Source organism: Suncus etruscus, chromosome 1 (genome assembly GCF_024139225.1).
Source record: "Suncus etruscus isolate mSunEtr1 chromosome 1, mSunEtr1.pri.cur, whole genome shotgun sequence".
NCBI classification, from domain to species: Eukaryota; Metazoa; Chordata; class Mammalia; order Eulipotyphla; family Soricidae; genus Suncus; species Suncus etruscus.
The window spans coordinates 96,460,545-96,476,433 of NC_064848.1; the positions used below are offsets into that span (position 1 = coordinate 96,460,545).

At 41.9% G+C, this 15,889-nt stretch overlaps 1 protein-coding gene and 1 non-coding gene across 3 annotated transcripts in view; both read right to left on the minus strand.

Moving 5' to 3' along the window:
• Positions 1–628: 628 nt before the first annotated feature.
• KBTBD2 (kelch repeat and BTB domain containing 2) overlaps positions 629–15,889 on the minus strand; it is a 73,355-nt gene continuing 58,094 nt past the window's right edge. For both annotated transcript variants that reach the window (XM_049768964.1, XM_049768972.1), the window contains 2 exons: positions 8,048–8,213; positions 629–3,323 (listed from right to left, as the gene is read on the minus strand). In XM_049768964.1, coding sequence (XP_049624921.1) covers positions 1,788–3,323; positions 8,048–8,213 — 1,702 coding nt within the window. In that variant the 3' untranslated portion in view covers positions 629–1,787. The remainder of the gene's footprint in view (positions 3,324–8,047; positions 8,214–15,889) is intronic.
• LOC126026305 (U1 spliceosomal RNA) lies at positions 14,597–14,760 on the minus strand. Its single transcript, XR_007501603.1, has one exon. It is a non-coding gene; the product is annotated as a U1 spliceosomal RNA (small nuclear RNA).

Below are 15,889 nucleotides of genomic sequence, written 5' to 3' on the forward strand. Positions count from 1 at the left end.
TTATAGTTGGGTTTCAGTTAAAAAAAATTAAAATGCTTGAAACTAGTACCCATTTCACACCTCTTGGTGTTCACACAGGTAAAGGGGTCTTCTACTAATGTCCACAAGTTTCAGTGATGCTGAGGTGACCCCAGTTTCTGTTCATAACTTTAAAACATATTGTTCCTTGAGTTCAGGAGCCAGCAGCACCAACACAGGCAATGCACATGACTCCACCAGCACTGCCATTTGCCTTGACTCAGTCAAGATGCGGCATTCTAGTGAACCACACCCAATGTGCGATTCCAATCTGAGACAGAAGTGAATGGAAAGTTGGGGGTGGAGGATACCACTGTATACATACCCTTAAGTACCTCACTGCATTCCCTCCATGATACAGAACTTAGAAAGGGGTTTTCATTTTCCCCTTCTATCTCTTTTCTTTTCCCCACTGGCTTCTACCTACCATTTTACTGAAACCGCATGTACTGAGTTCACTCACCAGAAGCTTCTTTGTTAAGTCCAGTAAACACTTTAATTCCCCCTCCCTCCAAAGAAATCACATATATAACAAGTTAAACTGATCCACTGAAATTAAAACTCATAAAGCATACCATTTATACCGATCCCACCACAAAACAAAAACAGGTGTTGAATATATGCAATTTATTTAATAAATTAATGTCATTCAAAATACAGTGCCAGAACATTATGCAGTTGAACATGCTAGTGATGTTTGTCATGAAGCACCTGTGCTCAGGTTAGCTTGGCGACGCCCGCCACTGCTAGTGGTTCCTGGGTTAATGCCGGAGCAGCACTGCTGAGCTGCTCTTCTACACAGCTAGTGCAGAGAATTCCTGAACAGTTCACCATTCTCATCCTACCCACCCCCCACACACATACACAACAGGCTAAAGAAACATACCCGGACAGCTAATGGATATCTATACACAATCACTCTACAGTAATGCTTGTTATTAAATTAAGATGTGAATGACCTGGTTAACCCACTCTAACTCTTGAAGATGGAGAAATACATCAGCAGCAGGTAGGTATATGCATGAATCAATGTTAATGTAATACAGAAAGTGGAGCATTTAGGTTAAAGCTCCACCCTGACCCGCACAATGAGGGACTCACAATTCTTACTGCAAGCCCAGCAACTTAAGCCCACACCTGGCAAATGACCAGCTGATTGGAAGACCTGTATTCTAGATAGACAAGTATAAGTTAGTGAAAAGGGAATACATGCACCTAATAGTATAGACTGATCCTGCAGTCTTAGCTGTCCCTGTAATATCATGAAATGGAAGATCTTCCTCAACTCTAAGATTTAAACAATTCTATACTGACATGGACATTAGTGTTAAGTGCAGCTGAATTAATTACACTGAAAAAATTATTCCAGGACTTCAGAACAGAAGCACAAGAATGAAATACATATACTAAAAAAACTTTAGCACAATTTGCGATATACCACACTAGGAACAGGAAGCTACTTTAATAAGTGACTTTTTTGAACTGTACATACACAGGGTTAACAATGTTATTAGATAATCCAGATTCTTATGTTCTCATGATACACATAAAAGTTTCTCAATTATTGGAGAATCTATTTTCTATTATGGAAGAATATCTTTCTGTAAGACTCACTGATATATATTATACTGATGCAAATATTAAGTAAGGCATAAAAATAAAATTTATCAAAGATAGACTTTTATGTACTCCTATTTAGTCCTTTCATAGCCTTTCTTATTTAGCAAAGTAAATGACAAAGCACATTAAACAGGCATGAACTCCCTGAACTATACAGGTGGCAACGCAACCATTTCTCCATCCAGTTCAAACTCCTCTGTCCCATCTGGTGAAAAAAGGTAAGTTGGTGGTTTCCATGGGGATTCTTCAAGGCAGGATGGATAAAGTTTCCCCACAGTGCATCGAAAATCTCTCCCAATGTCCCACAGAACACGTTCAGATATATGCTGCCGTAAAGACCACCGGTCCAGTTCCACATCATATTGGTAGGTGACATACTTAGCTCTCTCGTTTAAGTGAGTTTCTCGCATAAACACACACAGAGAATTGGAGATCACAACAGCTCTAACACAGGGGTCCGAGTACCTCTTTGCAGGGATATTGGCGGCCATTTTCCACTCATTTTTATTCACATCATAAATTTCCACAGTTACTGAAGATCCATCGACCGTGCCTGAGGGAAGTCTTATGCCAGAATTGGTACCAATATGCAACCCTCCAATATAGAAAATTTTATCACCAAAAGCTGCAGCTGAAGCAAAGGACCTACTTGTCTGTCTCATGGCCATTTCCACCCATGAGTCAGACCTTGGGAAATAACAGTACATAAGGTTCAGTGTCATGACATAAATGCAATCATGAACCACAACTGCAGCACTCCACTGCCAAGCACAAGGCAAAGGGCTAACCATTGTCCACTCATCCTTCTCTGTGTCATATCTCTCCACAGTTCTCCGATTCAGCTCTCCACCAACACTATCTCCCCCAATTGCATAGATATAGCCTTCACAGCAAACCAAAGATGGTTTTATGCGGACAAAGAGCATTGGTGTCTTTGGAAACCAGGTATTTTGCTGTGCATCAAACCAGTAAAAGCAATTCACGGTTCTGAAGGCAGTCTGAAATTTGCTTGTTTTACTGTGATTTGTTTTTGAGTTTTTTAGCGGAACCTGACCACCTGCTATGTAGATGTCATTATCAGGAGTTACAACAGTCCCAACTTTATGTAAATCAGCTGGAGGGCTGCAGAGCTTGTAAACTTTTTCTGCTTGAGGGCTGTAACAGACAGAAGAGTAAAGACCACACGAATTTTCTGAAGATGCTTCAATGAAAATCATCATCTCTTCTTTGGTCATCCCCAATCTTGGTTTGAAAAACTTGGGCATGGACTTATAGAGACCTTGAACCACTACAGACTTATCATTGGGCGGCAAACCTTGAAACCAAGCTCTCTGGGTTACTTCTGAAAGTGCATCAATTCTGATTTGGCTAAGAACTGAAGATAAATACTGGGATCGTGATTCTGTGTTATATTCTAGCCACAGCATAGCAGCTTCACGAACTGTCTCCTCCTTTTCTACATTTAAATTGTCACTACTGAGAATGTCGATCAGTAGGTCATGTGACAGTTGCATGAAAGCTTCCTGGTGATAAACAGCAGCGAATTTATGCTCCACCATCCTTTTAGCACTTTGTTTTAATTCTTCACAGCTGAACAGATCAGCAAAACTCAATAATCGCACACAATTCTCTGCATTAATTTTTTTAATTAAATATTCTCGACAACGTCGTAACACATCTTCTACCTAAATGGGGAAGAAAAATGAGTTCATTTATACAAAAAGGACATGTAAAATACAGGTATATGGGGCCAGAGGGGTGGAGTAAGTGGTAGGGCATCTGGCTTGCACACGCTAACCTAGGATGGACCCTGGTTTAATCCCCCGGTGTCCCATATTGTCCCCCAAGCCAGGAGTGATTTCTGAGTGCATAGTCAGGAGTAATCCCTGAGCATCAATGAGTGTGCCCCCCCCCAAAAAAAATTATAGGTATATGAATCAGTTACCTATACTGCAGTTTTTATTTTCAGATACATTTTGTTTAGGTTAAGAAATGTTTTCCAGGGGCCGGGAAGGTGGCGCTAGAGATAAGGTGTCTGCCTTGTAAGCTCTACCAAGGAACGGACCGCGGTTCGATCCCCCGGCGTCCCATATGGTCCCCCCAAGCCAGGGGCGATTTCTGAGCACATAGCCAGGAGTAACCCCTGAGCGTCAAACGGGTGTGGCCCAAAAACCAAAAAAAAAAAAAAAAAAAAAAAAAAAAGAAATGTTTTCCAATAATAATTTTGGGTTGTTTTGGGAGGCTCCACATACCCAACTGTGCTCAGGGTTTACTCCTGACTCTGTACTCAGGGATCACTCCTGGTAGGTCTGCAGAGCTGAATACAGTACTAGGGATCAAACCCAGGTTGGCTAGGTGCATGACAAACATACTATCCTCTGGCCCCAAAAATAAAATTAGAAGAAAACTTACGCATTTTTGAACGTGAAAAAATTTGAACTTTTTTTTCTATTGGTGTGGTGTGGTTGGTGTGTGTGTGTGTGTGTGTGTGTGTGTGTGTGTGTGTGTGTGTGTGTGTGTGTGTATTTTGTCTAGTCTCTATGGCAGTGAGTGTGTGTATGTGTGTGTATTTAGTCTCGTCTCTATGGCAGTGTTCCAGAAGTTCGAGGATCCCAATGACTTTTTGGTCAAATAGGCTAATGGTTCAATGCAAGGGCCTGAGGATGTGCTACTACTGATCCCAGCCACCCTATTATGGTTAGGAGCTTGTAGGGCTGCTCTGAGGACAATGTTGGATTGGTAACTACACTAGGTTGTTACTTAAGATGAGCCCTACCTACATACTAGCTTTTGTCTCCAATTTGTCTGTTTTTCAAAGTGTGTGTGTGTTTGTGGGAGACAATAGTACCTGCAGATGGCCAACCCAGGTTTACTCTCCAGCAATCCCATAAGTCCTTCAAGCACTGCCAAGAGTAATTTCTGAGTGTAGAGCCAGAGTAACCCCTGAGTATTAATGTGCCTCCTCCCACAATAAAAAAAGAAAAAGGAAAAGTAGGGCCTAGAGCAGTAGCAGTAGTACAGTAGGTAAGGACTTGCCTTGCAAGTGGCTGACCAGGGTTTAAACTCTGATACCACATATAATCCTTCAAGCCCTGTCAGGATTGATACCCATCATCTCAAGTGCAGTAACAGTACATTACTAGTTAAGTTTGAATATCTACTACTAACATCATACAGCATTAAGCAAGTAGCTCTACTTTCTTAAGGCTCAGTGTTCGCTTACATAAAATGTGGAATAATAAGTTAACAACTTAACTTAAACTTATACTGAAAAGCAATATAAAACATTAGTCCAGTATTTGGCATATAAAACATTTTTTTTTTTTTTGTTTTTGGGCCATACCCTGTGACGCTCAGGGGTTACTCCTGGCTATGTGCTGAAAAATCGCTCCTGGCTCGGAGGACTATATGGGATGCTAGGGGATTGAACTGCGGTCGGTCCTAGGTCAGCTGCTTGCAAGGCAAAAGCCCTACTGATGCGCCACCACTCCAGCACCTAAAATTCGTTTCTTGTGTCACTAGTGAAAGTCATCTTGTAGTCATAAAATGTCCTAATCCATGATAGTCAAGGCAACATATTCTTTTTTTTTTTTAATTTGGGGGGGGGGGGGATTTGGGCCACACCCGGCGTTGCTCAGGGGTTACTCCTGGCTGTCTGCTCAGAAATAACTCCTGGCAGGCACGGGGGACCATATGGGACACTGGGATTCGAATCAACTACCTTTGGTCCTAGATAGGCTTGCAAGGCAAATGCCGCTGTGCTATCTCTCCGGGCCCAAGGCAACATATTCTTAAGTCCTTTATCACACAGTCAAGTACATGTACAGGAGTTTAATAATAGAAGAAAGGAAAATAAACTATAGTGACTCTACCTAATTATTCCAGAATTCAAATTTCTTTAAATTCCGGGGGAATGAGGTTGGGGCCACACCCAGTAGAACTCATAGGTTACCGGGGATCAAACCCAGGTTGGCCTATTCAAGGCAAACACCCTAATTTCTGTGCCCTGGCCCCAATTCCCTTATTTTTATTTATTTATTTTTTTTTAGTTTTGGGTCACACCTGGTAGCGCTCAGGGGTTACTCCTGGATCTACGCTCAGAAATCACTCCTGGCAGGCTCGGGGGACCATATGGGATGCCGGGATTCGAACCACTGACCTTCTGCATGCAAGGCAAACGCTTTACTTCCATACTATCTCTCCGGCCCCAATTCCCTTAATTTTTTAATAGCAATTCTGATTAAGTACCTATTTTCAGTTCTTGACTTTTTATTAAAAGCTAATGGCAAGTCACAACAATGAAGAGAGCACACTAGATGCATTTCTTTTAAGAGTTTGAATCAAAGTCAGTCCTTTGATTCTAGACCGTTAGAAAATGACTATGCCCAAAGTCCTCAAAATTATAAACTATGTAAGACACTATAGATTTAAAAGTTAAAAAAAAAAAAAAGATCTAAAAAGAAAAACAGCTTAAGGGGCTGAAGAGATAGCATGGAGGTAAGGCGTTTGCCTTTCATGCAGAAGGCTGGTGGTTTGAATCCCGGCATCCCAATATGGTCACCTGAGCCTGCCAGGAGCTATTTCTGAGCATAGAGTCAGGAGTAACCACTGAACTGGTGGGTGTGACCCTAAACCCCCCCCCCCCAAAAAAAAAGCATTAGAACTGAGTTCTGGTCACCAGAGTTCCACCCTGTTCTTTGCATTAGCCAGTGTCAAAACCACCAGCAAAATTAAAATTTTTATTATGAAGGTTTTCTCCTTGGAGTAAGTTGTTTCTGAATCACAAAATAATCTTTCCTAATAGGCAAAAGATACTATTATGAGCCTTTTAAAATTTAAAGTATTTTCATATTTGAAATATGGCTACTATAAATATTTAACTTAATAGTTTATTTTTTCTTTTCTTTTGTTTTCGGGCCACAACCGGTGGTGCTCAGAGATTATTCCTGGTTCTGCGCTCAGAAATCGCTCCTGGCAGGCTTGGGGTACTATATGGGATACTGAAGATAAACCCGAGCCCATCCTGAGTAGGCAGCATGCAAGGCAAATGCCCAATACCACTGTGCTATAGCTCTGGCCCCTTAATAATTTTCTTAAGAATTATGAGCTTTAGGGGCCGGAGAGATAGCACAGTGGTAATGTGTAATCATGAGCTTTTGTGGAAAGTACATTTTCTGTATAAACATTTAGAACATCATAGCCAAAGACAATACTTACAGAAGTAAAGCACTTATAGCATGCAGCCAACATATAGCAACTGCCAGGGTCACTTCTGAGTGAATGTAGAGCTGGGGATAGCCCCCTGCACAGTAAGTGTGGCAAAACAAAAATTACTGCATTAATGTAACCTGGTGGTCTGCAAGCAATGTTAGCTATGTTTCCATAATTAATAAAGTGTTACTCATTATTTTGTGTTTCACAAAATTAAAACAAATTTTAATACTGTTAAAACATCACTTGAAAAAAAAAACACATTACTTGAACTTAAAAATTTCATGGGGCTGGAGAGATAGCGTGGAGGTAGGACGTTTGCCTTGCATGCAGAAGGACTTTGGTTTGAATCCTGGCATCCCATATGGTCCCCCAGCCTGCTAGAAGCGATTTCTGAGCATAGAGCCAGGAGAGCTGTCGGATGTGATCCAAAACCAAAAATAAAAAAAAATTAAAAAAAATCTCAGGCCTTTAAAGCAGGTTGTGAAACTAATATGAAATTTAACTATCTTTTATATTAATTTCCCATGCTAAAATTTATTTATTGATAGATTCTACTGGGTTTTTTTTTTGGGTAGAGAGAAATGATAGAGGCTGTATTTTTTTTTCCTGCATTTTTGGGCCACAACCAGCAGTGCCCAGGGAACCAGATGAGATACTAATAATTAATCCTGGTTTATCCAGAAGCAAGGCAACTGTCCACTATACTATTATTCTGGCTCTTTAGGAATACCTTTTTTAGGGGGCACATCCAGTGGTGCTCAAGAGGTTACTTCTGGCTCTGCACCCAGAAATGATTCCTGGCAGGCTCAGGGGGCCATACGAGGTGCACTAAGGATCAAACTTGGGTCAGCCTTGTGCAAGGCACATGTCCCACACATGTCCCATTGCTCCAGCTGCAAATATTTCTTTGTTTTGTTTTAGGGCCACACCCACTGATACTCATGGGTTATTCTGCTTAGTGCCCAGGGATCACCCCTGGCAGGGCCTTGGGGACCATATGGGATGCTGGGGATTGAACCCAGGAAGGCTGTATGCAAGGAAAACTTCCTACCTTAGAATACATTTTAAAGAGAAAAGTTTTACCTCCTAAAACTTGCAATAATAAAAGTATAAAGATATAAGTAACACTGATGAAATGCTTCTACAAAAATTAAGACAGAATCAAGTGTACAAAGTCAAGGACAAAGCTGCTTACCTGGAGGAAACAAGCCGTTTCATAAAGTTGTTCTACAGTACTGTCATTCACTGCCAAATTACCCGTGTATGTGTAAGTGATGATTATCTGTAAGGTGGCTGCATCCACATTCCTCAGATGTACATGTGTCTGTTTGCTTTCACTCAATCCACTCATAAACATCGCCCTAGAATAGGAGAAAAGTAAAGTTTAAGTGTTTATTTAGTGCAATGTTTCCTATAATGGGTGAAGCCTCCTCCACTCCCAGCACAGATGACAATGGAATGATACAAATGGAAGAACATGTGAGAGTAGCCTTGGATGAAATTGGGGCGCACTGGTTCTTTGTGCACTAATGCTTTACAATCAAAGACACTGATGGCAGCTTTGTGCTTAGGTCACTCCAGCAGCACTCAGGGAACCATGTGCCAAGGATCAAGTCTAGGCTTAACCCATGCAAAGATGTGCTCAGTCCTTTGAGCTACAGCTCAAAGTTATTTTCCTTTTGAAAAAAGGAAATGTAAGTTTGGAACAAGAGGGTTCTGAAGTTTGGGAAGCTCTAATACTATGAAACAAAGGTAATTTTCAGAAAATAATTATAGTACAGGAATCAATGGACCTTCAAGTAGAAGAGCAGAAGGTAAATATGTAAGGTAAATAAAACAATAATGAAAGAATGTAAGCATGCAAATCAGAGGGAAAACGCCTATAGTGAACAGAAGATTCAAAATAAAATTGGGATTCATAGTAGTACACAAAAGGAGTTTTTTGTGAGGGTCCAGAATAATAGTATAGAAAGCTGGGCACTTGCCTGGCATGAAGTCACTCGAGGTTTAGTACCTGGCACCCTCTTATGATCCTCCCAGCACTATTGGGTGTGCCCCCCAAATATTTTTTTTTTTTACTTATGGGGCATTGCTAAACAGCAGGGATCAGGCGAACAGGTGCAAAAGTAAAGCAGAAAGACTAACAAGAACTTTTGAAATAGTTGGGTAGGGCAGTGATGGCTAACCTTTTTGAGCCCAACTGCCCAAACTGCCACACAAAACCAAAGAATTTCCTCAAAGTGCCAGCACGTCAACTAAATCTTAATAACAAGATTTTAGTATCTAAAAACTCTTTATAAATTTTATAAATTTATTAATTGCGGACCTTCCTGTGTGCCAGCTGCAAGGCCTTCACGTGCCAAAGCTGGCACATATACCATAGATTTGCCATCGCTGCGGTAGGGCATTCTCCTTGCACACCGCTGACCCTGGTTCAATATCCCAGCATTTCATATGGTTCCCAGAGCCTGCCAGGAGTAATTTCTGATCGCAGAGCCAGAAGTGACCCAAGGATTGCCAGTTGTGGCTCCCCAAAAAACTAAATACAAAATAAATAAATAAAATAAAAACACAGAGAAAAGTCTGAGCTTCTTTTTTTTTGGGGAGGAGGGTGTCACACCCAGCAGCACTCAGGGATTTACTCCTGGCTCTATGCTCAGAAATCGCCCCTGGCAGGCGCGAGACCATATGGGATGCTGGGATTCGAACCAATGAACCCTTACCTCCATGCTATCTCTCCGGCCCCAAGTCTGAGCTTCTTGTGCTCTGGCACAAGAAAGGTTTTGAGTTGAAAGTATCAGTGTAATAAAATGGATATTTTAGCTATACAACTGTGTTGAAATCTTAAAAACAAAAAGCTAAAAGAAGAAAATTACTTATGAGACAACTGCAATAATCTATGATTCAAAAGTAACCTTTGCTATATGATTAAAATGGGGGGGCACTATTAAAATATACTGATTCTTTAAGCACAGGGACTGTGACACAAGTAGTAGACAGGATTGGGGCTGGAGCGATAGTGCAGCATAGGGTGTTTGCCTTGCATGTGGCTAATCCAGGACAGACCTGGGCTCAATCCCCCCCACAACCCCTACGTCCCATATGGTTCCCCAAAGCCAGGAGCCCTGAGCGTCACCGGGTGTGACCCAAAAACCAACCAACAACAACAACAAAAAAAGTAGATAGGGAAAGAATCAGTTATCTGTTTATTTAAAAGTGCCTAAAAAAAAAAGTAAAAAGGGGCCAGAGAGATAGCGTGGTGCTAAGGCATTTGCCTTGCATGCAGAAGGACAGTGGTTTGAATCCTGGCATCCCATATGATCCTGAGCCTGCCAGGCGTGATAGGAGTATAGAGCCAGTAGTAACCCCTGAGCGCTGCCAGGTGTGACCCCCCCAAAAAAAAGTGCCTGAAAAAAATGCTAGATACTGACCATAAAAGTATATAGTCAAGAAAAAGATACTTTTTGGTTTTGTTTCCTATTTTAGTTTTGTTTTGAAGCCACCCCTAGTGGTGCCCATGGTCCATAGGTGGTGGCAGGATAAAAGCTGGGTCAGCTGCATGCACATTAAACACCTTATTCACTGTCCTATCTACCAGCCAAAGCAGAAATTTTATCTAGGGGAAAAATAAATTAAACTTTAGATATACATAAATGTTCATTATTTTGGTGTTTGAGCCACATCCAACAGTGATCAAGGACGATTCTCAGTTCTTTGCTCAGTACACGGGGAACATATGCAGTGTAAGGGATCCAACAATGGTCAGCAACATGCAAGGCAATTCTTACCGACCTGGCCAAGTTGAATACATTTAATCTATTGAGGCAAATGGAAATGATAACCAGCATTTAATATTACTATATTTTCTGGCGTATAAGACGACTTTTGAAACAAAAAAAGTCAACCAAAAATCGGGTGTCATCTTATATATACCGAGTATATCCCGAAAAACGTTTCGATATGACGCTAAACGAAAATCGTCTGGATATTGCCACAAAACGAATTTTCCAACTCGATCCTGCACCAATCACTGCAAGACTGCTCGGATAGCCTCTCTAACTCAGCCAATCTAAGCAGGCTTTTTATGCATGCAAATTAGACAACGTTCTGTGCCCGAATCTACACTGTAAAAAGACTGCTCAGATTGGCCAGAGTCAGAGAGGAAGTCTATTACAGTATAACCTTTGAACCTTTGCTTGTTGTGATTGGCTCACTGTGGTACATACAGTTGCAGCACAGGAATGTTGTAAACTTTGCCAAGGAACACAGTAACTGTGCTGCGGCAAGACACTATGGAGTAACAGAAAAGATGGTCTGAGACGGTAAAATTAGGGGGTTGTCTTATACGCCAGAAAATATGGTACTGAATTTAGAGATTAATGTAGTACACTGTGAACCGTCTATAATGATGTGTTAAGGACAAACATTATCATAACATATTATTTGGAGACTAAAATCTCTAAAAAAAAAAAAAAAAAAAAAAAAAAAAAAAAAAAACCTATCCATAATCCCAATGGCTAAACTAAGATAAAGGTAAGAAGGGGGGGATGAAACATTCATCAAGGCCAGAAAAATAGTAATAGCAGATGAGGCACTTGCCTTACATACAGCCAAGCAGGGTTTGAGAACACTATATATGTGCTCTCCTGGGTCCACCAGGTGATTCCTGAGCACAGAGCCAGGAATAAATCCTGAGCAGTACCAGTGTGACCACAAATATAAATAAAAAAAGAAACGTTCATCAGGGAAGAAAACCAGGCCAGTACAATGCTACTGAGATTAAGAGGCTGGGAGTCAAGACTATGGTATTTGCCGGCGTATAAGACGACCCCCTAATTTTGCAGTTAAAACATAGGTTTAGGCCTGTATTCGCTGTATCAGAACATTCCTGTGCTGCAACTGTATGTACCACAGTGAGCCAATCACAACAAGCAAAGGTTCAAAGGTTATTCTGTAATAGACTTCCTCTCTGACTCTGGCCAATCTGAGCAGGCTTTTTACAGAGTAGATTCGGGTCCAGAACGTTGTCTAATTTGCATGCATAAAAAGCCTGCTTGGATTGGCTGAGTTAGAGAGGCGGTCTGAGCAGCCTTGACTCAGCGTATAAGACGACTCCTGGTTTTCGGTTGACTTTTTTTTGTTTCAAAAGTCGTCTTATATGCCGGAAAGGAAAATACGGTATATTTCAAGGGTCGGTGAAAGTAGCTCAGCTGTAGAGCACTTGCCTTGCACATCTTGTGAAACCCTTGGCTCAATTCCTGGCAATGCAAAATACCAAAAATTTCAAAAGACAACCCCCCAAAAAAACCCCTCAAAATTAGTCAAGCATAATAAGTATAGCAAAAGCAACTAAGTGGTAAAAGGAGACTACAGGGATAGCTCCGCAGAAAGAACAGTAAAGAAATGGCTAAGATTCAGGCACTTAGGGAAGAATGGCATGAACATTAGAGACACTTTTTCCAAAATACACAGGATTACTATATAAAAAAAAGTAACGAGGGGCCGGGAAGGTGGCGCTAGAGATAAGGTGTCTGCCTTGTAAGCGCTACCAAGGAACGGACCGCGGTTCGATCCCCCGGCGTCCCATATGGTCCCCCCAAGCCAGGGGCGATTTCTGAGCACATAGCCAGGAGTAACCCCTGAGCGTCAAATGGGTGTGGCCCAAAAACCAAAAAAAAAAAAAAAAAAAAAAAGTAACGAGCAAAGAGGGTGTTCAAAAACGCCCTAGGCATAAAAAGAAGTGATGCTTTTCTTTAGGGGCCACTCTGGTCTTGGTACTCTGAGGTCACTCTTAAATATGCTGGGAAACCATCTGCAGCACCAGGGATTGAACCCAAGTTGTCTGCATGCAGGGCAAGAGCTCAACTTTTTATACTATCTCTCTGTGTCTCTCTAGCCCGCAAGTATTCTTTAAAATGCCAGTGTGACATGGGAGATAACCAAAAGAAACCTGAAAAGGAAAGAAGAGAGCATGAGTGAAAACAGAAGATTTCAAGGTCAAGTGGTTTTTATTTCAAGTTTCAGTAGACTACTAACTGTGGGAAACTGAGCAGGGTAAGCGAACTGGATAATATACATGACACTGATACTGGTCATTCTAGACCGGAGGTTTCCAATCTTATTTGGACTACTGCCCCTTTCTCAGGAAACACACACACACACACACACACACACACACACACTGTTCTTTTGTTTGTTTTTGGCCCACACTGGTGACGCTCAGGGGTTACTCCTGGCTATCACTCACACACACACACACACACACAATCTGTTCTTACCAGAGGTTTCCAATTTTATTTGGACTGCTGCCCCTTTCTTAGGAAACACACACACACACACACACACACACACACACACACACACACACAGTTCTTTTGTTTGTTTTTGGCCCACACTGGTGACGCTCAGGGGTTACTCCTGGCTATCACACACACACACACAATCTGTTCTTTTTGTTTGTTTTTGGCCCACACTGGTGACGCTCAGGAGTTACTCCTGGTTATGTGCCCAGAAATCGCTCCTGACTTGGGGGACCATATGGGACGCCGGGGAATGGAACCATGGTCTCTCCTAGGCTAGTGCAGGCAAGACAGATGCCTTACTGCTTGCACCACTGCTCCAGCTCTGGCCCCTTCCCCTTCTGTTCTTAAGGGAACAGAAGCTCTCATCAAACTGTTCACAAGGCTATCGGAACCCTGAAACAATCCAGTGGCCTTATCCAACTATGGGAAACACTGTTGACTATGGTGGATTTTGGGGTTTTTTTGTGTTGTTTTGTTTTACTCCTGGCAGGCTTGGGGGACCATATGAACTGGTGGGGATTAAACCTAGGTTGGTCACATGCAAGGCAAATGCCCTACCTGCTGTACTACCACCCTGGCCCTGTTGACTATGGCTTAAAACAGTGTTTCTCAACGCTTTTCCAATTGGCCCCTTCTGACTTTTTCTTCCTATGACTCTCTCGTCCTACTGCAGGGGTCTCAAACTCAATTTACCTGGGGGCCGCAGGAGGCAAAGTTGGGTTGAGGCAGGGCCGCATAAGGGATTTCGCTTACCTAATATTCGCAATAAAAAATCGTATTAGTAAGAAAAAAATTACAAAAAAATCGCATTAAACATTTGCATACCCCGAATGGAACTGCTCAGGGTATGCAAATGTTTAATGCGATTTTTTTTTTTTTTTTTTTTGGTTTTTGGGCCACACCCGGCGTTGCTCAGGGGTCACTCCTGGCTGTCTGCTCAGAAAATAGCTCCTGGCAAGCACGGGGGACCATATGGGACACCGGGATTCGAACCAACCACCTTTGGTCCTTGGATCGGCTGCTTGCAAGGCAAACTCCGCTGTGCTATCTCTCCGGGCCCTTTAATGCGATTTTTTCTTACTAATGCTATTTTTATTGCGATTTTTGCGAATAATCACGAAAACTGCGATATTTGAAGGCTGGCCGCAGGCCACAAAATGTTGTAAGGAGGGCCGCAAATGGCCCGGGGGCCGCGAGTTTGAGACCCCTGTCCTACTAGTTGGCCCAATAGGATGCAGTGACCCCATTCATATAATTTTTACCGGTGGCCCTCTTAGAATAGTCTGAGGTTTTACAAGGGCAGATGAGAAAAACTGATTTAAAAAGCAACTGTCAAAGAACTGAGCTTCCTAAAGACCAAGAACAGATGCTATCAAAAAGTAGAAATTTCTATCAGGGGCTCTTTTCATTTTCGAATTCATTGATTCTTTTTTTTTTTTTTCCAGGGGAGAGCGCGCACGCAGTCCCCCACTACCATAAATTACGCAGTCGAGTTTCCCAAATTTGGGGAAATCGCAGGGGTCAGCACGCCCGGAGTGCAATGGGCAAGCCTCACCCTGGGGAAACCACCTTCGTGATCATGGAATCGCCCCTGCCAGGTAAGTATGAATTCATTGATTCTTGATGGGACTGAACTAGTAATGTAAAACTAAAAAAAACTGTAGACAAGTCAAAGGCAAAACTTCTAATAGAGAACAATAGAAAGTTTATAAAAGTACTGAAATGTACAAACTTTTTTTTTTTTTTTTTTTTTTTTTTTGGTTTGGGCCACACCCGGCGATGCTCAGAGGTTACTCCTGACTGTCTGCTCAGAAATAGCTCCTGGCAGGCACAGGGGACCATATGGGACACCGGGATTCGAACCAATCACCTTTGGTACTGGATTGGATGCTTGCAAGGCAAACGCCGCTGTGCTATCTCTCCGGGCCCTGAAATGTACAAACTTTAAAGAATCCAATGGGAGAACACTGGGAAATATCAAATTATGTGAGAATAAGAGTTACACAAGCTCAAAGGAAAGGTAAATCAAAGAATTAACATAAGCACTTTTGGGCCGGAGAGATAGCATGGAGTTAAGGCGTTTGCCTTGCATGCAGCAGGTCGGTGGTTCAAATCCCAGCATCCTATATGGTCCCACGAGCCTGCCAGGAGCAATTTCTGAGCGTACAGACAGAAGTAACCCCTGAGCGCTGGCGGGTGTGACCCAAAAACCAAAAAAAAAAAAAACAAAAAACAACAACAACAACAACAACAAAAATTAGTAGCAAGAGAATTTAATCACAAAATAAATTAGAAAACTTTTTATATTGATCCATGTGTCACTTCCTGATAATGAAGATAAAATACACACATAATATGCATATTTACACACAGGTTTAAAATTTAGACTCTTAAGATTACCTGTAGACTACCTATGAAAGATTTACTCTATGATTACAAACATCAAACTAAAGCTATTCTAATAAAGGGTGATCAGTTTATAATTAATGGCAATTAAAACAAGAGTACCTCCCCTTCTCTATCCAGCATTCACAGATGGCTGGGGTAATCATCTGTGGGGTTGTGTACCATAAGGCCTCACAGCTCCATGTTCTTAAGAGTCTCAAACTCAACACACAGCCTAACTGGCTGAGTGAGAATCAGTGGGAGTGGTCCCTGCCCCCCCCAACAGAAAATGAAAGCCCCACCCTCCAAAAGATTTAAAACTCTTTTAGAAAAGAGACAAATGGGTCCAG